The sequence below is a fragment of the Falco naumanni genome, chromosome 7, assembly GCF_017639655.2.
Source record: "Falco naumanni isolate bFalNau1 chromosome 7, bFalNau1.pat, whole genome shotgun sequence".
NCBI classification, from domain to species: Eukaryota; Metazoa; Chordata; class Aves; order Falconiformes; family Falconidae; genus Falco; species Falco naumanni.
Genome location: NC_054060.1, coordinates 44,024,474 through 44,051,423, shown reverse-complemented (window position 1 = coordinate 44,051,423; position 26,950 = coordinate 44,024,474). Strand labels below are relative to the sequence as shown.

At 39.1% G+C, this 26,950-nt stretch overlaps 1 protein-coding gene across 2 annotated transcripts; it reads left to right on the top strand.

Annotated features, from left to right (window-relative positions):
- The first annotated feature begins 1,258 nt into the window (after positions 1 to 1,258).
- On the top strand, positions 1,259 to 25,847 carry ZC3H14 (zinc finger CCCH-type containing 14). Of its 2 annotated transcripts, none has more exons than XM_040600085.1 (17): positions 1,259 to 1,360; positions 2,227 to 2,269; positions 5,341 to 5,455; positions 9,063 to 9,103; positions 9,460 to 9,655; positions 10,013 to 10,433; positions 12,279 to 12,439; positions 13,549 to 13,649; positions 16,226 to 16,378; positions 17,228 to 17,302; positions 17,726 to 17,882; positions 19,658 to 19,881; positions 21,629 to 21,746; positions 22,667 to 22,803; positions 23,851 to 23,945; positions 24,846 to 24,952; positions 25,567 to 25,847. In XM_040600085.1, exons 1-17 carry the CDS (start codon positions 1,325 to 1,327, stop codon positions 25,571 to 25,573), a joined length of 2,187 nt encoding a protein of 728 aa, XP_040456019.1. In that variant the 5' UTR covers positions 1,259 to 1,324; the 3' UTR covers positions 25,574 to 25,847. The 2 variants fall into 2 exon arrangements, with proteins under 2 accessions (XP_040456019.1, XP_040456018.1); XM_040600084.1 differs by having other exon boundaries at positions 21,626 to 21,746.
- The last annotated feature ends 1,103 nt before the right edge of the window (positions 25,848 to 26,950 follow it).

Sequence of the window (26,950 nt, the reverse complement as noted above, 5' to 3'; positions counted from 1 at the left end):
CTGTTAACTACAATGCCTGGAGTTTGTTTTACCCAGCGGCATTACTTGTAAAAGACCCTTTATCTGTAGGCTGGGTTTTCTATAATGTTACTACTCACTAAATCAGCTGAAGTGAAGCTGGGACATTGGTGCAAAGGATAATGGTATGCCCCAAACATGACTTCTACTTACTGTTACCTGCCCTAAAGGGTTTTCTCCACATAGTTCTTCCTCTCCCTGCAACCGATCCCTTGTAGCAGTAAGATGAGTAGATACTGCAGCCTCTTCCTTAGAAAAAAACCAAAAAGTGTGCTGTTTTAAGGCTTCTTATCAGTCTAGTGTGAGGTCACAAAATTAAAATTCAATACTAAAATACTTTCATAGCATAGCTGTAATATGGCATTAAATGTTACTTTGATAATTTGGGTATTGCTCTATGATTATTTACTTGCTTTTAAATGAATTATTGAAATCTTCAATTTTTGTGCTTTTTAAGAAAGACCATTATTTAAAGTAACTTTGTAGTTAATTGTATGGTATCCGTACTTACCTAAGCCATGTGGCATGACTTTATAAACCAGTTTTATAAAAACCAGGAAAGAAGAGTCAAAAAAAAAAAAAAAAAAGCTGAAATGTGCAAATGAAATGTACAAATTACGAGTAGACCCTCTGACACGCAACTATTTAGAAATACACCAGAAGATGCGTGTTTCCGTTACTCCAGGGCCCTGCTCGCCGGCGCCGGTACCTGCCCGGTGCCTGTCGGGCCGCAGCCGCGGCCTCAGGAGCGGTTCGCGGCCACGGGCGGCCCAAGGCGGCCGGCAGGGGGGAGGCCCCCGCCCAGGCTACGCGTCCCCTATGTCCCCGCGGTCGCCACGGCGCCAGGGGCACGCCGGGCCGCCCTCGGGCCCGGGCAAGCCGCGGGTCCCGAGCACCTAGAGGGTGCACGGAGCCTTGCGGTGAAGAGAGGGGCTGGCTGGGGGGACGCGGGAAGAAGGCGGGGGCTGCTGAGGGGCATCGGAGCGAACTCGGCCACCTTCTACCGCTCCGTTAGCGCCTGGTGCTGGCCAGGGCGTGCCCGCCGAGCCGGGACCCCCGCACCCCCCGCCGCCCCGCCGCGGAGGGCCCTGCCGAGGGCCAGGCGGGGCGCGGGTGGAGGCGGTGTGGAGGCGCCGCCGCGGCCCGGCAGGGGGCGCCGCAGGCGGAGGCCGCGCTCTCTCCGGCGCGGCGCTCCAGAGCCGGCGCGGCCTGCGTCGGGAGCGGAGCCGGGAGGCCGTGGCGGGAGGGGAGGGGGCACGGCGCGGCGGGAAGGGACGGGACGGGACCGGGGCGGCGCGGCGCGGCCATGGAGATCGGCACCGAGATTAGCCGCAAGATCCGGGTGAGAGAGAAGTAGCCGGGTCGCTCCCTCTCCACCCGCGGCCGGAACCTGACCCCGCTTGTGGGGGCTAGGCCCGGCCGACGGCTGAGGCGCCGGGCTGCCTCCGGCCTTCCCTCAGACGCGGGGGCGGCGGGGGCGCAGCGGGCCCTGCACCGCCCGGCCCCCTTCACCCGGCCGAAGGAGGCGGCGGGGTGAGCCCCAGCCGGGCCGGGGTTACCGGCGGCAGGCGGCCTTCGGCCTCGGGGCTGCCCGGGAGGGGGCACGAGCAGGAGAGCCGCCTCTTCAGGAAGCGGAGCCGGGGCCCCGCCGTGTCCCCGCGGGCAGCTGCCATCTGCCCCGCAGCCGGCGGGCCCGCAGGCCCGGAGCCCGGCGCTGCCCGGGAGGGGGAGCAGCCGCAGCCCGGCGCCCTGGCGTGCGCCCCGTTATCCTCAGGTCTTGTCGGCTGCTCCCGCTCGGCAATCGCAATTTGAAAATCTTGGTAGTTGTTTGGGTTTTTTTTCTTGCTCAGCCGGGAGTGACCTTTAATCAAACCATTCGGGATTCGTTTTCTTTGCACCTTATGAGCCCGGATGGTCTCTGCGTAAAAAGGGACAGCTGGCACTTGGCGTTTGTCTGGTAGTACCAGGAACTGGCATATAGGAAGTATGGTAGAGTGTGAGATTCCTGGCAGTTCGCACTATTCCGCTGTCAGTCCCTCACTCTTGCTACGTTTCTATCCCGAACAGCGGAGCATAGGGAAAGGAAAAGTAACGTGTTAAAACACGTTCAAACAGTTAGTAAGACAAACTTTGCTGAGCCTCCCACCGTTTTGCAGTTAGAAATACTGTGTTGCTCCATCCCTTAAATACTATTTCATTATTTTTTAGGGTGCTATAAAAGGAAAGTTGCAGGAACTGGGTGCTTATGTTGGTAAGTTTTATCATATGTTTACACTTCTCTGTATGTTCGTTGTTGTTAGATAGGAAACAACCAGCTAGTTAATGGAACAGTGTATTTACCTGTTATTACTTGTGTTACTGTATACAGAAGCCTTAAACTTGAGATGAATTATCTGAAGTGTGGGACTAGTATGAATGAAAAAAGACTTCACAAAGTATGTACGGTCTAAGTGTAAGAGGAGGCAGTATGTGGACATTGATACATGAAGAACTAAAAGGAAATAACTAAGGAGGCTATCAATCTTCCCTTTCAAGGAGAAATGGTGGCAAGAGATTTGAAAGAACAACAAAAACAATGATGTCTGTGAATGTTTAAGGAAGTTTATTTGAAGCACAGGGAGAAATATTATATATGTAAAGCAAGACCCTTGCAAATATAGCAGCCGTTACCTGTGAGCATGCTGAAATGGAGTATTCCTTTGGCATCTTTTCAACAGCCTTTTGAATTTAGGGTGACTTTTTTGTCAAAATTAGAGGAGAAAGGGTATTACTGTAAGGCAGAGGTAGGCTATTTTAGGAGGTGGAAAGGCCGTGTCAGAAACATGTAGGACAAATCTTCAAAAGGTAAGAGCTTGGCTGTTAAGGGGAAAATTAAGAGCTTACGTTAGGTACATGTTTCATCAACATTAGCTTGAATCTTAGAGACAGGGTGAGATTTCATTTTGGATGGTGAGGTGAGAGATAGGAGCACTGTGAGTGTCTGCGTTTTGGGTTTTTTTTCCTAATTCCAGGATTAACTAGATGTTGTACTTAAGAGCAGCTGGTTTTTGCAGCAGTAAGAGTTGGTAACTTAACACAGTGTTCTGTTGGATGCAGAACACCTCAGTCCTGCAACTGCCTTGTTGGTTGTATGATATGATACTTCTTGGATTTCAGGAAGATTTCAGAGATACCATGAGTTGCAGGACTAAGTTGAAAATTTGTAGTTTGATCTTGAATTCATCTTGCTACCTATTTACAGGGGGGCATTATATTTATGGAATCAAAATTTATTGACTCTGTAGAAGGGAGTTGCCTATTAGCTGATATTCTGAATGCAGCAGGTGCAAAGGAGCGTTGTTTAGAATTTTTTCATTGTAAAGTTACCTTTTTTCACCTTATCAAAAGTTTTCTTTTTCAATAACTCTTTTTGGGTATTTTACCATCATTTCAGGTTTCAGTTTCTCAGTCCTTGATTCTTTGTCTTGCTTTTTCGTGGATTTCTGAAAAAACCCTTTCTTATCTCTACTACCAAGATGCTGGTAGAATACTAGTAATCTTTGATTCCAACTATGGTGGATTATATATTTTTTCTGTTCTCTCAGTTTCCGTTATTCAGAAAGCAGTTTCCAAGATCAGCATACAATATCTGCACTTCTCAGTAAACTTCCAAACTTCTTTAAATAACTGTATTCTTTATCACCAAATCTGACTTCACTTGACCTTTTGTCTGTTTTAAAATGACTGTTTCACAGTTTCTGTCACTTTTCAGAGTTTTTGCCTTGACTTGATTATATTTGATAACTTTTCAAGAAATGTTTTTCAAAGCGTCTTCGTTTCTTCTTTAGGTAGCTAGTAAAAATCAGTTCTCCCTCATTCTAGCCTCTGTGGCAAGAACCATGCTTTTCTTTCTTTCTGTAGTTGCTAGCTTTTTTCTTTTGAAAAGGCTTCAACAAGACATGTTGAAACTTATTTGTGTAGAACTTAAAAAAGAAAAAATTGTATCTGTGAAGCAAAATAAAGATATTTAAATATTCATCAGTATAAAAATTTTCAAACGCTGTAGTTTGGCATACAATTTAAATTGGCATAATAGCTAGTGCAGTCACTGAGGGAAGCAGTTATTTTCTTTCTTTCCTCCTTCTGTTATACTGTTGTTGTAATCGTCCTAACTTAACGTTTTGGTTTATACTTAAAGTATCTTCTTTACTTTATGTTGAACCACCTGAGGAGCTGATCAGGTTTAAAAGTAGCTTGGCCAAAAAAATAAAATTTATTCAAAGTTCCTCGATCTGAGTATCCATCCATCTTGTGCAACTTGTAGTTTATGTAAAAAACCCAAAACACTAAAAAGAAGTTTTGGTTTAGGCTTGGAATGTGTTGTGTTGGAACACTTGAAGAGTGATACTGGAGTGCAGGTGTGATGTATGAATGTTATATCTGTAGTCTGGGGTACAGATGAATTATTTACAAGATACGTAAACATAGAAGAAAGGCAATTCCTTTGATTTGTATTTTGAGATCTATTTCATATTTTTCATTTTTTAGGTCTTTTTAATGTTGTGTACAGTCTTAACTTGGTGAAATGAATACAGCTATATTAGTGCCTTTGTTCAAATTCACAATTTGAAGTGGATTTCCCAACTATCTTCACTTACTGTCGTTACGTTCATGTCATGGAGTGCTACTGGAGAATAGTGGCATTCTGATGAGTAGAGGTACCCTGTGTGAGCAGTCCAGCAAGGGAATGGATTTCTCCCTGTGTATGAAATTGCATTCATTATGGAGTTAGAGAATCAAGACTCTTGGGCTTGCTGGCTTTTGGTGGTTTTGTTTGTTTGGTTGCTTTTTTTTGTGTAGATGGAAAATCTGGAAGTGAATACAATTTTAATTTGTTTAATGCACTGATCAGAAAGGGTTATTTATCTGTTTGACCTTTGTGACTAAAGGAAATTTGACAAGGATAAGGTGCTATATTTGGCAATATTTGAAATTACGACAATTGTAGATGGTTGTTAGTGTTCCAAGTAAAAAGATATAGGCAACAGAGTAGCTTTCTTTTATCTTGTCCTTTTTTTGTTTTATTTATTCACTTTTAAATACTTTGATCTTATCTTCAGTTCATGCTCTTGTGAGGTTGACTACCTTTTATTCCTTACATAGCTGAAACTTGTATTGAACCTCAGAGGTAATGGAAGTCATGTCAATTTGCTTACCTAATCCTCTGCCTACAGAGTCTTTGTAGTAAACCAGGAAAAAAATATCCTGGTTACATGTTTAAGGGTGTTTGCTATGTCTTATGATTTGTTATACTTTAAAACAACATATTTCTCTTTCTATTAGATGAAGAGCTCCCTGATTATATTATGGTTATGGTGGCCAATAAGAAGAGTCAGGAGCAGATGACGGAAGACCTTTCCCTTTTCCTGGGAAACAATACTGTCAGGTTTACTGTATGGTATGTTTGTAAGCTACTTGTTACACTTCTTACCAGTAATCAGGACTGCTTTATATAAGTGAAACCTGAGAATTTAAGAAGTCAGTCATCTTCCTGTTGTGTAATTTACATTAATTAACACTTTTATGTTGCTGTTCTAATAAGGTAATTATTTTAGTCTGTCAAGTTAGGCTATTGAAATGATAATTAAGTTGCAAAGGACTGGAGGGCTTGTAGTCTGTGCTTGCTCTTAAGTCCAGTCGAATTTTTGAAGATAGCGTGAAATGCTCAGGTAGGTGAGGGCCATATGTTGACTTAAAATTATTTCTGCAAAGCCCACTGTGAACATGAGAGTGTTATTTGCTGTAGTTAGATGTAAAATAGTTCTTCAAAGATAAACTTCTTTGGTTTTATGCTAATAGTGCTTCAGATTGCTGTTGTGCATGGGAATTACTATATCAGGACAGATGAGCAGTGGATCTAATTCTGTATACTGTCTTTAACAAGGCTTAGCACCAAATGCTTAGGTATTCCCACCTCTCAGGCTGTTGTTTATTACCACTACCTAGCTCTACAAAACAAAAGTAGAACCCCACAATTATTGTGAGCAGGAAAATTAGCAACTAAATTTAAACTCCTGAATATCCTGAATGTGGATAATTTATGCTATGCTGTATGATACCCTTGGCCGTTATGCATTTTCTAATACTGAATTTGTCTTACAGTGTAAACCTTTAATTAACTCCGTGTTTAAGAGTATCCACACAGATATTTCACTCCAAAGATTTTTCTTGCTTTCAGAGTTGTGTATGTTTTCAAGTTAATCTTATTTCTGATTCTCTAACCTAATACAGTATGAAGGAACATTATTTGGTTTTGCATAGACTGGAGAAATACTACATTTTTTCTGCTTCTTCAGTTGGTTTCCTTTGAAATTTTCATACTGACTAGTTATGTTCACTTCCAGTGTTTCTTTTATGTGATTAGTGAAGTTCCCTTTTATTTGGTTGGGAGTTTTTATGCTATTAAATAGCAGAGAGTAACATTTTAGAAGTTGGGTATGTTATGAAACCATAAACATTGACAGAAAATGAAAGTTAGTTACAGCTATTACAATTCACTGTATTAACAGTTTAAACTGATGGATTTCTATGTGGCAGTGTGTTGTGGTTTAACCCCAGCCAGAAACCCAAGTACTACGCAGCCACTCGCTCACTCACCCCTTACCCCAGGTGACATAGGGAGGAGGACCAGGATGGAATGTAAAACTTGAGGGTTGAGAGAAGAACAATTTAATAACTGCAATAAAATAGGCTCCCACCCCCCCCTAATAATAACAACAACAATTACAATGAAACAATTAGAATGAAAGGGAGGGAGAAGGGGAGAGGAGCAAAATCCAAAGGGAAGGGTTAAAAACCAAGTGATGTGCAATACAGTTGCTTACCACTCGCTGACTGATGCCTAGCCAGTCCCCAAGCAGCAATCACAGGCTGTGGCCAAGTCCCCCCAGTTAATATACTGAGCTTGACGTTCTGTGGTATGGAATATCCCATTGGCTACTTCAGATCAGCTGTCCTGACTGTATCCCTTCCCAGTTTCTTGTGCCACTCCAGCCTCCTTGCTGGCAGGGCCTGAGAAACTGAAAAGTCCTTGACTTAGTATAAAAATTACCTAGCAACAACTAAAAACATCTGTGAGAACATTATTCTCACACCAAATCTGAAACACAGTACTGCACAAGCTAAGAGGAACTTAACCAGGACACAGTTTAACTTGTATGGCTGTAATTTGAGTTTACTTTCAAAGTTTTCAATTTTTTCCTGGCATTTGTCAGAAATATGAGAAAGTGGAATTAAGCATGCACCTCTTTTTTTAAAAGTACACAGGCATTTATGTTCTGTGTTCCTTCTTGTGCCCTGCCTAGGCAAAATATGTGGGTTTCATTGTATCAGTATGTCATGTGGTTGTCTTTCCCATAGTAGTTTTGGGAATCAGTTAGAAAAATTGAGGTTTGCAAGTTGATGAGGGTAACTCTAATACTAGGGTTTTGGCTGAATCCTGTTATAGAGTAAGAAATAACACAATAATATGTAGCAGAAAACACTTTTATGGCTTTGTAAATGAAACCAAAACTTCTTTGAAAAAAATAACAAAGAGGTAGAGAAAGCAAATTTCAGCAGGGAACAGAAATAAAGATTTAGGTTTTTTTAAAAAAATATATTTAGAACTGGATATCAACTATATGTAGATATTGCACCTCCAGCTTGTCTTGACACTTGCTTAAATTTCAAATGTAATGAGTCTTCTAATCTCAATTCAGTTAACCCCATTTGCTTACACGTAAAAATTCAATGTTGGAGCACTTTGTCAGATAACAAAGTAGGTATTGGTTAAAAGAATGATATAAAAGAAGACAAGATGAAACCTATGCAATAAGCTGTAAGAGGACTGGTGAAAAAAAAAGTTAAATAGCATTGTAGTTGGGAGTTTTACATGCTTTTAAAGGCAACCCAGTATGTTTGCATTCTTCAGCATTGGGTTTCTGGCTAAATACAATACTCAACAAGGTTTGCCTTCCTTGGTTAGTCTCTGTAGCTGGTAATTTGGGGTCATGGCAAAAGTTTCACAACAATTCTGTGGCAGACCTGGTAGTCCTGCTGGTTTGCCAACACTTACTCTGAACCAAGTGTCGGGTCACAGTTCTCTAGAGGTCAGTGTGAAATCTGATATGAGATACCGTATGATAACAGAGCTGAGCTGACAAATCTTTAAGAGTGTTCTAGTGAAAATTCACAAGGAGGTGAGTATAAGCCTTCCTTACTTTTCCCAGTTTTCAGTATGTTTTTGTTTCTTAACTCTTTTCTAATAGTCAGTCTAAGTTATGGAGGTGCCCGTGATCAGGTTTGAATTCCAAGTAAGAAATGCATTTAAGTGTGGGGATTCCCCCCCCTCACCCCCTTTTTTTTCACCTTTCTTCTCACTGCAATATGTGTTTAGCCTTATTATTTTATAGCCGCCTGATTTTCCATATTGCTTCAGCTTGGTGCCTTTTTCACAGGCAAACAGTAAATTTGGTGCCTTACTGAAATATTTTTGCTCATCAGCATGTCTCAAAGAATATGGTTGATTACATACAAAGCATGCTATAAGAATCCTGAGTATGTTAAGTGCTGTGAATTGTATGTTGTTTAGGTTTGTATTTAGAATTATGTTTTAACTCTGCTGTGTAATTGGAGTTTCATATATGAGTAAAATTTTCGGCTACACTTTAGGCTTTTAACTTAGATTTTTTTTAAATACTCCTTTTGAAGACTGTTAACTCACACCATTAATTGTACTGAGAGTGGAAAGTACTGCAAACTAAGTGCCAAAAGTAGATGATGTGATGAATGCTCTACCTGCATTTGTGAGGACTTGCTGGAGGCAAGATACTTAAAGCCTTCCTTTTGAGGTCAAACATATATCAGTCAACGGAAATTGAATTATCATTAGATAAATGAGATACTTGTTATAGAGGAGGAAAGGCTGTTGGTTTCTGAAAGGTGATTATTCTGAATGTATGTTAAAGTTATTCTATTTCTCAGTTTTCTCTTTTTGTTCCTTCCCTGTCCCCCATATATTTCAGGCTCCACGGTGTTTTGGATAAGCTGAGATCTGTGACTACTGGTAAGTAAGAAAATTAATTTTAAGTGAAAATAGGTTTATCTTTTCTGTGTAGTGTTGCCATGTCTAAAGAGTTTCAAAAAATATCTTGGCTGACTGTTCTGTAGTTATCAATTCATATGGTCATTTGGGTCCTGACTCTTTAGAGAATTGCTTTATATTTTGAGATAAAGAATTTATTTCTGAGTCCAGAATTTATTTCTGAGTGTTTCTTGCTGATGTTTTCGGCTGAGACAGCTTTCAGCTTGTTTTGTTTTCAGATTTGTGCAATGTTTTGTTGGCAGTTTCTTAGCTACATTTACTGCAAAATCTGTATTGCTGTGCTTTGATGTGAAAATGAAAGGTGCCTGTCTCCACAGAACCAACTAGTGTAAAATCTTCAGAATCTAGTATCTTTGAGAGCAACCCTCCTTCCAGCAAAAGCAGTTCATGTGTAAGCGATGAGAGGAGGCGTGAGGATATCTTACCACCTCTTGCAGTTTCCAGCACTCGGACTGAAAGAAATGACTCAAGAGTTTCAACTAGCTCACAGGAGCAAAGGAACACTGCTTCACGGTAAAGGTTCTTCTTACCTATGAACACACATTCAGACATCAGTAATTGCGTGACTGTAGTAGCCAGTCTGAAGAGCACAGATACTTGGAAAGATCAAAGTAATTTTGAAGAGTAAAGCATTGCTACAATTGGTTGCATAAAAAACATCAAATCAGGAATTCAGTTCTGTTTCTTTAGCAACAAATGGGCTTAGATTTATTAATCAAACTAAAAAATAGTGATCAGTGTGTTTAGATTTGTATAAACATTAATACCTTAATGATTCTTCCCTGCTGGTTTTGTTTAAAAGACAGTTCTCATTTTCCAGAACTTTTATTTGCAGATGAGTTAATACTTGGCAATTTCTTATTTTATCAGGCAGTCTTGTGAAGATGGTTCTGCATCCCGCTTAACATCTACAGTCAAGCCTTTGAGGGAATTGTCACCTTCTGAAGCTGTAATTGACATTAAACCTGAACCAGATGATCTAATTGATGAAGACCTAAACTTTGTGCAGGAGAATCCTTTGTCACGGAAGAAACCTATTGTAACTGTAACTTATGGTTCTTCTCGTCCTTCTGCTGAAATCTACCGACCGCCGGCTAGCAGGAGTGCAGATGGCAACGTGCATATGCACAGATTGTCACAACAGGGCAACTTACAGGGGAGCCGGCAGTTAGACATGCAAAACTGCAGGTCTTTGGAAACAGGCCAGCTGTGCAATCCAGAAGCATTTGACAGCTTAGCAGAAAATTACAGACCCACCTCCAAACCTAGTGCCGATAAAGTAGGCAGTGAGGTTAGTAGGATTTAAACTATTGCAATATTTTACACTTGCTAGGAACCTAAATTACTATGTACGCTTCCAGTAAAATCTTGACCTCAGAGAAAATGAAGGACTTCTGTCACTGATACCAGTAGGTTTGGGATTTAATCCTTTGAGTCCACTGATAAAAAGAAACTGCATGGTTTAACATCAGGTTTAACCTGACAGGTTGCTGCATCTGAGTTAATCAGCTTGTACATCTTCATGCTATATTGAGTTGGGCTCATTGTTATGGTGCACGTGATGAATCAGAAATAGTAATTTTGATCTCCAGATCATTGGAACAGCATGATCTTTTGTGAGTGCTATGTAAATCTCTAGCTTTATGCAGTTCTGTAAATCAGTATTTTTGGGCTGCTGTTTATTCATACCTATGCTAGATATACATTAGCTTCTAAAGCCTGGGTATGTTGCTTATGATGATTATACTATTTAGAACCATGGCATTTAAGATCTCTTTGGGATGGGTGTTGTACAAGGACAAACTAGAAGGTGCTTGCTGCCCTACATACCTTGGAGGCCAGACAGAGCCAGGCAGGGTGATAGTCCTAGCTGATGGTTTTATCAGAGCCCTTTGTGAGAGGAATGAAGGTTGCTACGGCTGCTAACGTTGTAATGAATACCTTGTATTCCAAGTGCATTTGTGTTTGTTACTGCTTATATAGTTCTCTGTCTTTGCTACTACTTACTTAGTTCTGTATAAAGGACAACAAATTTTTTTTGAAAATCTGGAATGCTTTACGAAGAAAGAGACGTGCTGATGTTTGGGTTTTTTTTTGTTAAGATGGGGAAGTGAGAATGAGAATATAATGAGAACGTAGTGATTTGTTTAAGGTAGTATGTATGTCACTGATGAATGACAATAATACTACTTCTTGGAAATGTTAGAAAAAGGTCTTGTGATGATTTTCTTCTATTACTATTCCATGAAAAATGTCTAGAAGAGGGCTATTTCAGGAGCTTTTCTTAGAACTGTGGACCTGTGCTGTATTCTGCCACCTTTTTGACGATTTCTCGTGCTTTGGGAAATTTTATCTTTAAAAAGGTCTTTTTTTTAGGTATTGGGTTTTTTACTGGATGAATCTTCTGTATTGGTGTAGTCCAGGCCCATCCCTTAGGATTTTTCTTTCTACTTGGAGGATATAGGATCATTTAAAGGGAACTGTGTACAAACCTGACATCCAGATGCCTCATTGTGCTCCTGTGTAGTTCAGTGCTGAGTGATGGTTCCTACAGGAATTACTGATGTGTGCTTTCTCCTAGGCTTTCACGCAACCTGGGGTTTAAATTTGTCACTCATGTGCATGGTGGTGAGTGGCTCTGTCAGAACAGGGACCTTGCACTGCCTAAAGTGAACTGTCCTGGCTTTGGAACATTCCAGCTTGCTAGAAATTAATCCTTACACTAATCTGAAATTAGAGTTGATACAGAAGAGAAAGTCATTCTTACTGATTTAACTTTTCTCTATCAGACTTTCAACAGGTGCATCTTGAAGGGTAGCATGAATTTATTTGGAAAACTGCTTTTTCTGTAGATGTTGGATAAATTGTTTGTACTTTAGAGTTTTTCCCTCTTGCTTTCTAAATGTTGTTTACAGTTACATCTTTAATGATATGTTTGAGTGTAATTATGTCTGATTTGCATATTCTCTAGTGTTGTCACTTGTTTCTGCAGACCGTGCAGTAGTCCTAGACTCATACAACTTGAATGGAAGTTCTCTGTCTTCTGGCCATAGGTAGAATTGCAGTATTATCTTTGCTGCTTATTAGTACATGTTTTATGCTAAATTAATTGTTTTGGCTGCTTTGTTTGTTGTAGGAGGAAAGCTCCAGGAAGAGACGGTTGCCTGTTGTAAGCTCAGTAGTCAAAGTGAAAAAGTTCTGTAATGATGGGGAAGACGAGGAGGAAGAGGAAGACTATGGATCACGGACAGGAAGCATCTCCAGCAGTGTGTCTGTACCTGCAAAGCCAGAAAGAAGGTACTTAAGATCTTAGTGATTCTGTGTGGTTCCAAGAATGAATTTAATGAACAAAAACTTTGGAAGTGGAAGGTGGGGAAAACTGTTCACAGTTTTGAAAATTGACACTCAAAATTCAGTAAGCCATTTCTATATTTTTTTGTACTATCTCACAACTCTGTGGGTGAGATACCTGTTTATACCACTCTTTCTCCTCTGATTTTGTAACCTGTTTTTGTCATTGTGCATAAGCTATAATGGCATGTGAAACTTTATTTGAGAAAAGTTTACTGGCAAAAGAACATTAATGTTGGCGTGTTTCAGACTAGATATTTAGTGTCATAAAATAATTTTCCACGAGTTTTAATTGCTTTGGTTTTATTCCAGGAATAGTTTTCAAACCAATTATCACTTGTTCTGTAAGGTGATTTTAACTTTCCAAAATACTTGAGAGGTTTTTCCTTTTTTTCTGTTCCCTAATTCTGACTGAATGTCAGTTGTCAGTCAGAGTACATCAGTGGTTTATATCTGATTTTCAACAATAAGAGGAAGAACATTTAAATTAGGGAAGAGATGGTTCTACTGGTTTACAGTTCTAGCCTGTATAAGATTTGTTTTAAGCTAAAACACTTTATTGAATATGGACTTCAGTGCCATAGCACATTTATCTTATTTAAACTTCCTTATTGTTAATGTTCAAAGACAGAAAGCTCTTTTTACAACTAATATGTTTTTGATAGTCAGTTTTCTGCTGGATCTTACTCCCCGAGGCAGTTGCATAATTACTAGTGCCAACACAAACAGCCACAGATATGTGTGGGGCAGAGGTGGGAAGAAATGAATGGCAGTTGTTCCTTTCAGAAGCAGCATGTTTTTACAGCCACTTAAGCAGAGAGGTGAAATCATGCCTCTGGACGTTCATTTTTGAGAGCATTCTGTGGCTTCCCATCCACTTGGAGAGTAGATGAAGAAGCTGAAAACAAATACGAATAAATTGATTTTAGATGATGATTTCTATCAGTGTTATGTATAACTGCGTTAACCTGTTGAAATATCAGTGTTTAACATGGATACAGTTTCTGTTGCAATTCATGAACAATTAATTAATTAATTGTTTTTATCTTCCTTAGACCTTCATTGCCACCTTCAAAACAGGCCAATAAGAATTTAATACTGAAAGCAATCTCTGAAGCACAGGAATCTGTTACAAAAACAACCAATTATTCCACTGGTAATTAGCATTATTTTTGTCTGTGCTAGGCTATAATATTTCCAAGCTATATTTTATAAATCCAAACGCTTAGAGATAAAACAGAATCTTAAATAGTGCATGTCAGTAATACACATAAGGGATTTTCCATGTCCTATGAATATTACATTTAGTCTTCAGTGATGAATTATGTAAGCATAAACAAGGGAGGAAAGAGTTATTTAAAATACATTAATCAAGATAGTAAGTCTGTAAAACATACAGATACAAAATGGAAGTGCCAGAACTATTCTGAAGTTGATAGTTGCTGGGGGAAAGTGTTCAAAATTAGGCAGGTTATGTGGTTGATCTTTTTTTTTCCTGCACTCTCCTCCTTCCTTCAGAGAGGGGAGGAGAAAAAGCCAAATAGCAAAAGACCAGAATGCACTGGATGGAGGTAATAGAAGAGCAAAGTAACAAGTAACATACTGATTGGTATATCAGCGTATCTTGTCTTTAAACAGTGAGTCTGCAATTTCAGTTCAGTGGTTTTAGGTATTGAGTTGCAGTTGATAACAGCAACTGAGCAATGCCTGTATGTAGGCATTCAGTTCTTCTAGCTGGGAGACTTCTGCTGAAGAGGGGCAAATCCAGCTTCTCTCTTGTGTGCTTTCATTTCACTGGGTGTTAGTAAACCTAGTGTTGTCAGCAGGAAGTACCGCACATTGCCAGGGAAGGAGCATTTGCTATATTACCTAAACCATGACTTTCATGCCATCTGGAGCAAGACTGAAAGCTATCCAAACTCTCTTGCCTGCTCGTGCTCTCGAAACCCACAAACTAACTGTAAGAAACACATACCTTCCTTGTACATTAACATTTACTAAATGGTCATTGTGAACCTCTTCCCTGTTGTTGTTACTTGTATTTTCAAGGTTGCGCAAGTGCTGATAAGTAAATCTAAAGGCAAGAGGTGTGTAGGGAGTTTTCTGTGTTTAGAGGCTCTTGAACTGGAGGAGATGTCCATGCATGTTAAAAGTGGGATAGTGAGCTGCTTTTAAAACAGAATAAATGGTATGGATGACTAATAGAGATCATTGTCAAGCTTAGAACTGAAGAAAAATTAACTAAGAATAGTTCTAGTAAACCACTGAATTGCTTGACTACTTACAAAAATATATTTCATAAAGTAAACTTCTAAAAGAAAATTATGTTTCTTCATTAATAGCAAATAATGTGCCTCCTAAGCATTAACAGCTTGTCTTCGTTATAGGTGATAGGAAGAATGAGCAGTTTGAAAAAAGCAGTGACACAGAGAACAGTATACTCAGGCGATGCAGGAAGCTCTTTCCTGTGTACATAGCAATATGGTGGGAAGTAGAACATAGCCAGAAGATTTTAAATTAAAACAATTGATTTTTAACAGTAGTGATCTTGTAGTTTGACTTACCAACATGAGACTATTTCAGTGGAGATACCAAAAGGCACCACTTTGTAGTTTAATGCAGAGGTGATTTGTGAATTTTTATCTTAGTATCATGCAGGCTGTTCCACTTCAGGGGTAATATTTAATGTATTTTTTTGAAAGTATTTTGAATAGAATATGGAATTAAGCTAATTTGAAATACATAGGTAAAACAAAATGGTAAGGTCATAAATTATAAATCCAGTCCTGAGTGGTACCTTTTAGTGGTATGTGTCAGAAGTTGAATGTTAAGGTGATACTCAGCCAAGGGAAGAATACGCTTAGCGTTTCACAACCAGTTCTGACAGTCTTAGCAGAAGCCAAGTAAAAAAGTCACCCTGTTGTGCTGCTACCCCCAAAATCCATGCTATACCTGAAAGGAGGCCTGTAACTACCTGAAAGGAGGTTGTAGTGAGATGGGTGTCAGTCCCTTTTCCCCAAGTAACAAGTAATAGGATGGGAGGAAACGGCCTCAGTTTGTGCCAGGGAAGGTTTAGACTGGATATTAGGAAATGTTTATTCACTGAAAGGATTGTCAAGCACTGCAACAGACTACCCAGGGAGGTGGTGGAGTCGCCACCAGTTATTTGAAAGACTGTAGGGACATGGTTTATTGGTGGACTTGGCTATATTAGGTTTACGGTTGGACTCAATGATATTAAGGGCCTTTTCCAACCTAAAAGAGTCTATGATTCAACTGTCATTGAGTTTTATATTCTATTTGCAAGCACCTTAGCATAGGATAGCTGGCACTGTATGGAAAGCATACATTGTTAAATCATGATTTTATGAAAGATGGAATGAAAAGTGATTTCAATACCATAAGAAAGTACCGCATTAATTATGTGTAGAAGTGGTTGAATGAACACTTTGCTGATGTTGCTGTAGTCCTTCTCGTGCTGTTTTGTCTTATAAGTATATATTCTGAGGTGCCACTCATAGGGTGATCTATGCACATGTACAAATGTACTTTCACACTAAGAATTTTACAGGTAGCTAAAGATGCTTTTTGGGGAGACAGGTGCTTGGGATCTTTTTTTTTTTGTGTGTGTGTGTGTAGGAATTTGTTAGAGTTTAGCACCGTATGTAAAAATAGCACTGTAGAGTGATTGGGTTGTGTGTAAATTTTTTATCATCATTTCTTTATTTAAAGTTCCACAGAAACAGACTGTTCCAGTTGCACCAAGAACTCGAATTAGTCCAGAAGAATCTCAGTTAGAAGTAATACATGTGCAAAATAGACTGCCTGCTCTGAGTTCTCAGCTTCAAGAAGAGCCGAAGGAGCAGACAGTTGAAGGAGTTCAAGGTGATCAGATTTTGTTACAAAGAAAGAAATGTGTGTGTGTGTCTGTGTTAGTTTCAGGGAATCACAGAAATGAGGAATGGGAAAAACACTTCTGTAAGAAGTTAGTTTATACTTGCTAAATCTTTAGATATTTAGGTTGTTGAGTAAAATTTGGTTTGACTAAGATCTTTGTTAGATCAGCTCATGGTCATTGTTAAGGAATGGTAAACATTTGTTATTAAAAAAAATCTTATTTTTTCAGTCTCTTATTTCTCATATAGATGTGTTTGGACTCTTTTTGCCAACATAAAATTGTTGAAATTGTGTCTGTAAAGTATGTAAGAAGAAGCTTTATCAGTCTTTGAATTATCGTACAGGAAATATTTATGCTAAATATTTTTGTTCTTTTGCCATTGAAATAGAAATGACAGCTTGCTTAGGACAGTTACAGAAAGCCAAGTAATTTTTTTCAAATCACAAGTCAAACATAGAACAGTGCTACTCTGACTTGTTTCACCTCTTTCAAGACCACCTGAATAGTCAACACCTCTAAAAATGAGGAGAAAGGACGTGGTTTGTACTAAGTGCTGATTATGGGAAAGACTAGGCTTTCAGTATTTGCGTTGTGCCATGCCATCTGGCTGGAGAAAACTTGTTGCTGTTTCTGAAACAATGAGAAAGGGGTTTATAATGATGAGAATGGTTTCTTTTTTATTAGAAGTGGGGAGGGGGTTGTTGTGATTTTTGGTTTTGGGTTTTTTTTGGTTTTTTTTCTAATCAAAGGAATTGGAAGCGTATGCTTCAGTTCTTTAATCTATATTTTAATTTTGACATGCAGTAAAATATGCTTCAAATTGCTGTTTTTTTTAGGAGCTGAACAAAAGGAGCTCTCTTCTCGGCTCCAGATTGATCCTGTGACTGAAGATACCTTGCAAGTGACTCAAGGTTAAGTCTTGTGATCTTTTCTTTTCAAACTGAATACTGCTGGTCAGTGAATGTGAAAATAGGATTTCCTTTCTGGTTCTAGTATTTTCTAGTTTTTACATCTGTAAGGAATAAAAGCCTTACATCAGTAAGTGTTGAAAGCCTGAGAGATTGTGGGTGTGTGTGGACACCCTTCAGTGCTGTTTCAGCACAGCCATTTCAGTAACAAAGTTTCCTGGTCAGGCCTAATACGGCCTGTGGCTCCTCTTGATCCCCTTCTGTGGAATTAGCAAAGAAGTGTTTTCTAGAAGCTACTAGTAGGCTAATTTTATTTTAATTTCTTATCAGTCATGTAAATTCATATTAAAAAATGTGCTGTAAGTTTAAGAGTACAATTACAAGCTTATTTTTCTCTTTTTCTATGTAATTTTTCTCCCAAATCAGATTACTATGATGTAGAATCTATGGTCCACACAGATACTAGGTCATTTATCCTGAAGAAGCCCAAGTTATCTGAGGAAGTAGTTCCACAGAATCAGCAATTGGGAAAGAGAGCCACAGAGGCAATACGAGTACTCTCAGGTCGTCTAATACAGACACGGTAAGAAGTTACTTCTTTTAGGACTGTTACTAGTCAGAATGCTTATTTGTGGTTTAGATGGAATCGTTCAGTCGTATTTGTGCTTTGGCAACCCAGTCAGTGTCTATGAAATCATGGAAAATGGACTGATGTTGAATAGCAGAGGAAAAAAAGCAGGGGAAAAAAACCTGCCAGAAATCCTTGTAAAGGGAAATTAATTCCCAGGGGAACTGTAGCATGAACGTGTCTCTGATTTGCAGGAAAGAAGGAACTGAAAAGTACTGCTTCTTTTTGTCATAGCTGTTCTGATTTCTGAAATCTTAGTGAAGTAATAACTTAGCTTAAATTGCCTTTAGTTTTAGTTTCACGCTGAGATTACATTTCTTAAGGAATGTCCTTTAACACAGTATTGAATCTGTGCTCTTACGCTGGAGGGAGTGAATCCTGAGCTCTTATGCTGGAGGGAAAACAGCGCATTCTGCATGCAGGTAGCTCAGTGCCTGAAACCCAGCAAACAGTTAAGTGGCATGTGAGACAGGTGATTTAAGGCTCCTTGCTGGTGAGTTTGGCCAAGAGAAGTTTAAAGTTCATGTCAGCTTCAAATGATGTGTTGTGGATATTTTTTCGTTTCCCCAAAGGAACAAAGGCCAGTACACAGCCATTTTCCTGACTTGTTAAAAGCCTTGATAGCTCCAGCTACCAAATAGTTTTATGTATCTTACCTGTTAAGAGTTAAAATCCACTCAGAACAGTGTGAGGTACTTCATCGCTGTGGGCTGCTGTGTTTGGGAAACTGTTAATGTTTCCTTACCATGAATGGCTTTAAACAGCCCATGCTAATTAAAAATAAAACTAACAATGAACGAACAAACCCGAAAGGATAACCTTGCAATGTCACAGTTGAAAACTGTGACTGTGCTACAGGAAAGTGGTAGATTTTTGCACGTGAATAGGCCAGTTTCTGACTGGTTGAACTTGGAAGTTCTGGCTAGTAATGTTTTGAATGTGCTGTTTTTCTCTCTTAAAGGCATTCTACACTGTAGTTACTTTTAGCCTAATGTCATAGAGAATTGAAGTTTATACCATCACTGTTTGTCAAAGATGAGAATTCCATAGTGCATTTTCAGATATTTAGAATCACATGTCACTCAGGAACTCCCTTGGATGAAATGGGTAGGACCATGGAAGATTGGAGAAAACTTATTTATACTCCCTCTTTTATCCACTTGGACTGCTGTCAGGTACAGGATACTGGGCTAGACTGATCCATTCATCAGGCTGGGCATCGAAGTTCTTAGTGTCAGTATTTAAATTCTCTCTTCCTAGTCCTAAAAACTTTTATACCCAAAACTTTTGTGCCCACTGTTTCATAATGTGCTGTTCAGTATTTTTGGGGAGACACCTCTTTTGTGTATTAAAAGGTTTGTGGTTCCAAGAATGGTATTTACCCTCACTTTTTTTGTCTCTAAACTCCTCAAAAGATTAATCACTCCTTTATTTAGCTGTGTCTGTAAATGGCTTTCAGATCTCTCTAAGCAGAATGCAACAAATTGAAATGTACCTGCTGAATTCTCTGCTGTATGCCATAGCAAGCTGTATTTCTTAGCAGTGCTTCAGGGAGACTAGAAGGCAAACTGTTAATTGGAGTACATTAACAGTAGTATCAAAAGAAGGATTGTCATTGCATGACTCTCCATAGATTAGCTTGTGCTGCATTTAGTTACTAGTGCAACTCACTTTTACCCAAAGCTCTTAAGTCAGAAAACCTATTTTTACTACATTTATTTCTTTGATAGAGATCAGCTTACACAGCCGGAGAAACCTGCTAGCCCCAAGTTCATCGTGACACTGGATGGTGTGCCCAGTCCACCAGGATACCTTTCTGATCAAGAAGAGGAAGATATGTGTATAACTGAAGGGTTAAAGCCAGTTACCCAAAATATGTGTGCTGGCAAAGGATTAAAAGGCCTTCGAGCTCAGCAGATGCAAATTGTAACCAGGCAGCTGGAGAGCTGTGATGGTAATTATGCTTACCAATGGGATCTAACGTTAATGTGGTGGTTTGATTGTGAGTAGAACTCTTGGATATATTGTGCTTAAGGAGTCAAAGTGATAGTGTTTATTCTTCAACATTCTTTAGGCAAATGAAAGGTTGTAGTGCAGTAGGGCCATATCTTTAGAAGCCTTCATCTTGGTAAACTAGAGCAATACGGCAGGTAGGTAGTTTTCCACACATCTCAGTATTGGTAAAATGTGTTGGTTTTCTTTTGAAAACGTAGTTTGTCTTCATTGCCAGAAATCCACACTTGTGGTTGATCCATTACGGTTTTTCCCCATGCTGATGGACAGGACATTTTATGATAAATGTTTTGCCGTGCCTTGAACTTTAAAGAATATGTCAGGTGGTGTTATGTCATGAATCCAGCTGTAAACGTGCAATGCAATTGAGAGCGCCATGGGGGAAGAGCAAAGATCTTTTAAATCCATGTCCTTTCAGTCCCACTGGCTGCAGCAGTACTACGCGTACCAGGCAGTCTTAAAGAAGAAAGGAATGTTATATATCTGTTGGCAAATTTTTACTAGTACAGTGAAATATATATTAGAGTACTACACTTGCAGATCTGTGCTTTTACTAGTATAGTCTCTTTCATACTTTGACCAAAGCCATTTGGTACAGGAGAGTGTTGCTGGTACAGTAACTTTGTTAAGGATTCTTATTTGATTGGCTATGTTAGCCAGAAGTAGCACAGGTGTGACTGAAGGTCACACAGAATCAGGTCAGCATGGAAGTGATTTTACAAACGGTGTGGTTTTACTGTAGGACAGCGTTACTTGGCTTCAGTGTATTGCACAAAGGCGGCATAAAAGAGGCTGAGGATGGAATGCAGCTGGAGCAGTGTGGCACTAGTAAGATCAGAGGCGTAAGTTCAGCAGTCCTGGAAAGCTTTGAAAAGCCAAAGGTTTAGGCAGATGTGGGGAAATTAAAACAACAGTGAAGGCATATGCTTATTTGCCAGAATTTGCAGAATGAGGCTTTACAAATAAATAGGGGAAAGTCAAAGTCCTAGGTTCCTTAAGAGTAGTGAAGGTATTGAATGTTTCAGCTTGGAATTTTTTAAAATACTTTTTTGAATTGGAGTCATTTAACTGCAGTAACTGTGGTATCTGTCTGAGCAAATTACATGAAAGTGGTTCTTTTTTGGTGTGTGCCCTCATACTAATAACTCCTATCTGACTAGTGTAAAAATTGATTTTTTTAATTTTTCTTTTTTTTTTTACTTCCTGAAATAATTTTCTAGAGTCAAAAATATCTTGGAGAAAGGAAGCATAGCTATTATTAACATACGGCTTAGCAGAACAGTTGTAACTAAGGCTCAGTTGAAGAATCTTTGTCTTGTCTGATCGAGATCTGGTCTGTTTGACTTTAATAGCTCAGTTTGGACTTGTGAAGAAAATGAATTTATTTTGCTTGTAAACAGTGCAAGTTTGATCTTTTATCACCAAAAGGCAGCTGTCAGTCCAATATTATGACTTCTTTCACTTCATAGTTTTGGGTATTTTCTTCAGATAGTATGGTTGTACATAATTTTTTACTGTCATGACTTTTCTTGATTTATAGAGGCTTGTCAAGAATTGGGTTAAAAGGAGACAGTTAATAGGAAATATTGTGAATTTCAGTTCTGCTATATTGTGTATGCCAAATTGGATGTAGAGTCATAAAGGTCCCAGCTTGGTGGTTTTTTTCTTTTTTCTTTGCTTCCTAGTGGATATGGAACAGTTAAATGTGCTGCAAAAACAGGAGAAGGTGCTTGAGCGCTGCAAGTACTGGCCTGCCTGCAAAAATGGAGATGAATGTGTGTACCATCACCCCACACTACCTTGCAAGTGAGTAGCACAAAGCTCATCCACTTGACTTGTTACTTTTAATTCAGTGCTACAGATTTCCCCTCTGTGTCAGTAAATATTCCGAGGCGGTGTAAGTCTGTTAGGGTAGGATCAGAGCTAGATTATCGCACTGTAATGTCTTCTGTTTTCCTCCCATCTACCACGTGTCGGAATACAGTGATGGTTTCAATAAGTAAGAGTCACAGCTCTGCTCATGCAGAATAAAGCTTAGTTTAGCATACAGACTGCTGTTTTTGTGTCACTTAGAGATGTGGGAATTGGTGTCTTGTTCAAACAATAGACACTCTTCTGCTAGTTCAGTGACTTTTGTTTTGTTTTGTGGTTGTTTTTTTTTTTAATTTGAAAGCAGAGGCTAACTCTTGAATGTGCAGTGTGCCTTTGACTTCTCTTCCACAAGCAGCAACAGTCTAGAACAATTTCTGTTTTCAGATAAACGTTACCAGTTTGGGTAGTTTCATTTACTCAGATATTTGAGTTTTCTTTTAAAATCCTACAAAACTAAATTAAAAATGACACTTTCTCTTTGCTGAATAACCACCTTACTTAGGGAATTTTGTGCCCCTCTGTGTGAAGGTCTGAATTCACAGTGCCTTTCCTGCTCTGCACTGCACACTCAGAGCAATGCGTCTTAGCTTGCAACAAGTAGTTTGCTGCCAAACTCCACTGAGTGTGAGTAGTTCACTTAATTACTGCATGTCAAGAGTGTCCACAGGGAAAATAAATACAGACTTGTTCATGTACACACGACACCTGCATGCCCTACTTTGGAAGTAACTAACACGTGTGTGCAAGCCCTGTTGTAGTTCTGGAGTTCTGTGATATTCTGGCTTTCATGCATAACAGCTGCTGGGGAATTTTGCTCTGAGTATGGGCTTACGACTCAATTTCTTTTCCCTCAGAGTTTTTCCGAACTGCAAATTTGCTGATAAATGCTTGTTCATCCATCCAAACTGTAAATACGATGCAAAGTGCACTAAGCCAGACTGTCCTTACACTCACGCCAGTCGACGAACCCCCCATCCACCTCCTAAACCAGGTGAGCACATCTTGTTGTTCTGAGCTTTAAACAAAGGCGCTGAAGGGAAAACAGTATTTTTAGAAGAAACTGACAGTGGTGAAAAAAATTTTTTTTCCTCGATTTGACTAATTTTTCTTTCAACTCTTAATGCTAGATGAAGAATACTAATCCAGTGTTACTGCAAAAACTGTTATCAGAAAAATGCTCTTGTGCAAGAGCCTGTATGAAATCTTTGCAAGGCCAAAATGGTGACTTGCACAACTAGTCCCTTCTGAAGGGATTAGCCAGCATGGCAGTTTTACTCAGATTTGTTGGGTTGGATAATCGAAAAAATTGGATACGTGTTGTACCAAGAGCTTGTGACACAAATTGAAAAGAGGTTTCTGTCTTTTGTATGAACATTTTTTTCTTTAATGAGACTGTTTGAAGTTTAACCTCATGCAATAATGAGATGACTTTCAGGGATGAGGTTACCCGGTGAAGGCAATAGCTGTGTTTGGAGTGTGGGTTTGTATTCCTGAGCCTTTGAACAGTGCCAAGGTGGAGGGAGGGCCTTTACTCTGCTGGAGTCACAATCTTTTGAAGTGGTTTAGGCCTTAGTCATAGTATGATGTAGTTTTGTTATTTTGCCAGAAGGCAGACTATGCGCTTACCTCCTGTATCGTTTCCAGAGTTCCTCTGTATTCCTGGAAAGTGCACTGCCTGCACTTTTCAGTCCAGTTAGCTTGAACTCTTAACAAGCTCGCTGCTGTTTAATTCTGTCATTTGAATTTCTTTGCCTAATCTCTGCTTAATTTGTTGGAAGCATTGCCACGACCATGGTACCTTCTGTCCTGCAATGGTGAAGAACAGAGACTAACGATGACCTGGCATTCTGTTCTGCCCTGGGATGAGATCCACTTAGTGCATTGGATATGCTTCCCATATTTCTTGCAGAGTTTTGGTGTATCATACAACATAATTTCTTGCAGAAGGGTTGATATATTTGTTTGTGTGGAACCATGTTAAAAAAGCAATTTATTCTGATCCAGGTTCACTTCCTGTTCTTTTCTTTTCTACTATTAGCACTACTACCCACACCGTCTATATCCTCGAGTAGTCCACTGTGCAAGTTTTTTCCTGCTTGTAAGAAAATGGAATGTCCATTTTATCACCCCAAAGTAAGAATTATCTCCTATCTCTTCCCTTTCTTTCTGGAAAGATACTTGAAATACGTTACTTTGGGTCAGGAGACGTCACTAGCATTTAATGATTTTTGCTTGTATTTTTCACATTTTAACTGTAGCTCAGAAACAGGATATGCAAAAGCAGTGACTTAAGGAATTTGGAAAATTACATTTTTTTCATAAGCTTTCTACCAGATGCTTCTGAGGAGTTTCAAAAAGGCAGTCAGCCATCACGCTTGTCAAAAATCTGCCCAGCGAGGATGCTGGGGGCAGAGGGGGAGAAGGATAGCTTGTAGCCTGTATGGAAGGAACAAGTCTCAGACTTGGCAGTTCCTTCAGATGTGACTCAATATACAAAAACTTTAAAGATTGCCCAGTTATCCTAAAGGATATTACTATAATTATATAGTACAAGACTTTATAACTCAGGTTCTATATAACTGTGTCCCCGCATATTCTTGTGCCAGTAAGTTTAGTGCTTTTTTCTAGCCCAAACTTGCTGAAATGCAGTGGGTCCTCAGGACTCTGTTCTCAGGTGTTATTACTCAGATGCTCTGGCTTTTCCTCTGCCTTGCAGATAACACGGTGTCAGGGTCCTAACCTGTACACACAGATTGACTGGACCTGAACTCTGTAAACCCTTAAAAGCAAAGTGTTTGCACTTGTTTGCAGGGCAGTTTTGGTGCATCTAATTCATAATTAATCCTTTTTCAAAAGGATTTCCTTCTGTCAGTGGGTTGAACTGATTGTGCTTGTCTGCATTATAGCTACGAATAGCTGTTGATTCATTTATCTCTCGGGTATGTCATACAAACGTGCATGTAACACGTTCTAGGTCAGCTTGTTCAGCCAGCTGTCTTTGAGTAGCCTCTTCTGAAATGCTTGTCTTTTCAGCATTGTAGATTTAATACCCAGTGTACAAGACCAGACTGCACTTTTTACCATCCAACTATTGCTGTACCTCCACGCCATGCCTTGAAATGGACTCGAACTCAAACCAGGTAAGATTTTTTTTTCCTTGGTGAGGTTTAGAGTGCATGTTGTGACTTATGTCACCAGTGTTATTTTACTCACAGGAGTAACGTGTGTATGATGAACAATGAAGATTGTATGAAGAAAGATACCTGTACAGGCATCTTTCTTTTAAAGAGAACTCTGTACTGTTTGTTTTTAGTAGTATAAACATTAACTAGTGTGATGCAAACCTGGAAAACAAGTGCCCTGCAGTTGGGGTATGGCAGAGTCACTGGAATCCTGACCCAGATGTGTTCTGTTTACTGAGTTTTATTTGAATAAAGCTGCAAATCCAACATCAGCTCTTCTTTACCCTTGTTTTATCTTGTGTCCAAGCTGTCTTTTCCACAAAATGGTCAGAAGTTTCTTGGAGTGTTTCTGGCAGAACAGCTCCTTCCCATCACCAATCCATGATTTCATAAACTAGTAGCAAGCTTGCCAAAGCTGCAGTCATTGGCCCGTCTTAAAAGACAGTCAAATCACATGAGCCTTTCGCTCCAACTGATCCCATCTGCAGAGGTCTTAATCATAAGTTCTCAAACCATCTTTACAGACTGGTAGGATTCTTACCTATGTGAATTGTTTTTCTCTTTCCCCTCAGTGAATGATTAGGATACAGCTTGGGACTGAATTTTGCCTCCTTTGGACAGTAGCAGAAAGGAAGATTAACTGCCAGGGGCACATGATGTTAGAAAAATTGATGCATTTGGAACTTTTAATATACATCGTTTTCATAAAATGAGGTCGATTGGATACTTGAAATGTCTCTAATTTTCCAAGTTTGTAAGTTTGAACAATTTTACATTTTTTTTTACACTGTAAGAAGAAAATGTCTGTGTAAGAAAAGTTTTACTTTAAATTCCATTAAAAACTTCCAAAGCACAGTTTGTGTTCTGTTTGGGTAATGCTTCTTGCTTAAGATTAGGTGTGTTGAAGAAGTAAGTATAGCATCAGAAGCTCTTAGAAAGCTTATTCCTGTATTTGGGTTGTACTAAAAGTATTCTTTGTTTAGCAAATGTTTGGATACAATGCATACAACTGAACCAGCATCTCAGCAAATTGTGACTGAACTCTTCACCTCCACACAAGGGAAAAAGAGAGCAAACGGTTTGTCTTTTGCGTATTTTTTCCATGTAATAGTCATCATACCCCTGAGACTTTCTCAAGCAGGGAAAACACAAAGGGAACAAAAATGCTTCATAAGCAAGAACAATTAAACAATTAATGACATTGTGCTCCAGTTAAAAAGCCTATGAAATGAAATACCACTTGACTTGAAAGTAAATGGTTTCAGATGTTTCCATTTATATCAGGAAGAGAGAAGGTACCTCTCTGAATCTCCTTCTGAAGAATCCTTTTTTCTTTCCAGTACACCTGACATTGGGTATGCTTCGTAATTACCTCATTTGAGAAAGTTCCTGGGACTTAAATTGCAAAAAATAATGCCAGGAGGTGTTTAAGTGGTATTATAATGATAAAAAGTGGTCAGCAGTAACATAAATGCACTTTTTTATTAAATCTTTCATGTCTTTTGGGGAACTACATTTTCACAAAAATATACAAAATAATTTCTTTTTACAAATATTTACATTTGATATCAGAAAACAATGTTAGCTACATATTTTAAACTGAAATTTGACAAATATAGTATTGAATTCTGAAACATAACACTCCAGGAAAGTATTTTTAGGTCTTTTTGTGAAATAAAGTACTCAAAGTTCATATTCAAATTTAAAAAAATCTTAATTAATGCAAAAATCTGACATTTAATTATATATATATATGTACTTTAAACAAACATACAACATTGTTACAGGGATTAGATGTTCATGGTGGAAACCAAAATGGAGTACACTTAAAACCATGATCCTTATTACAGTAATACATGACCATACCTTTGGACTAGTTTAATATATATTTTTTTTCCTTTTTTTTCTTTTTTTTTTCCTTTTTTTTTTTTTGTTAAAGCAAGAGGGATTATCTGA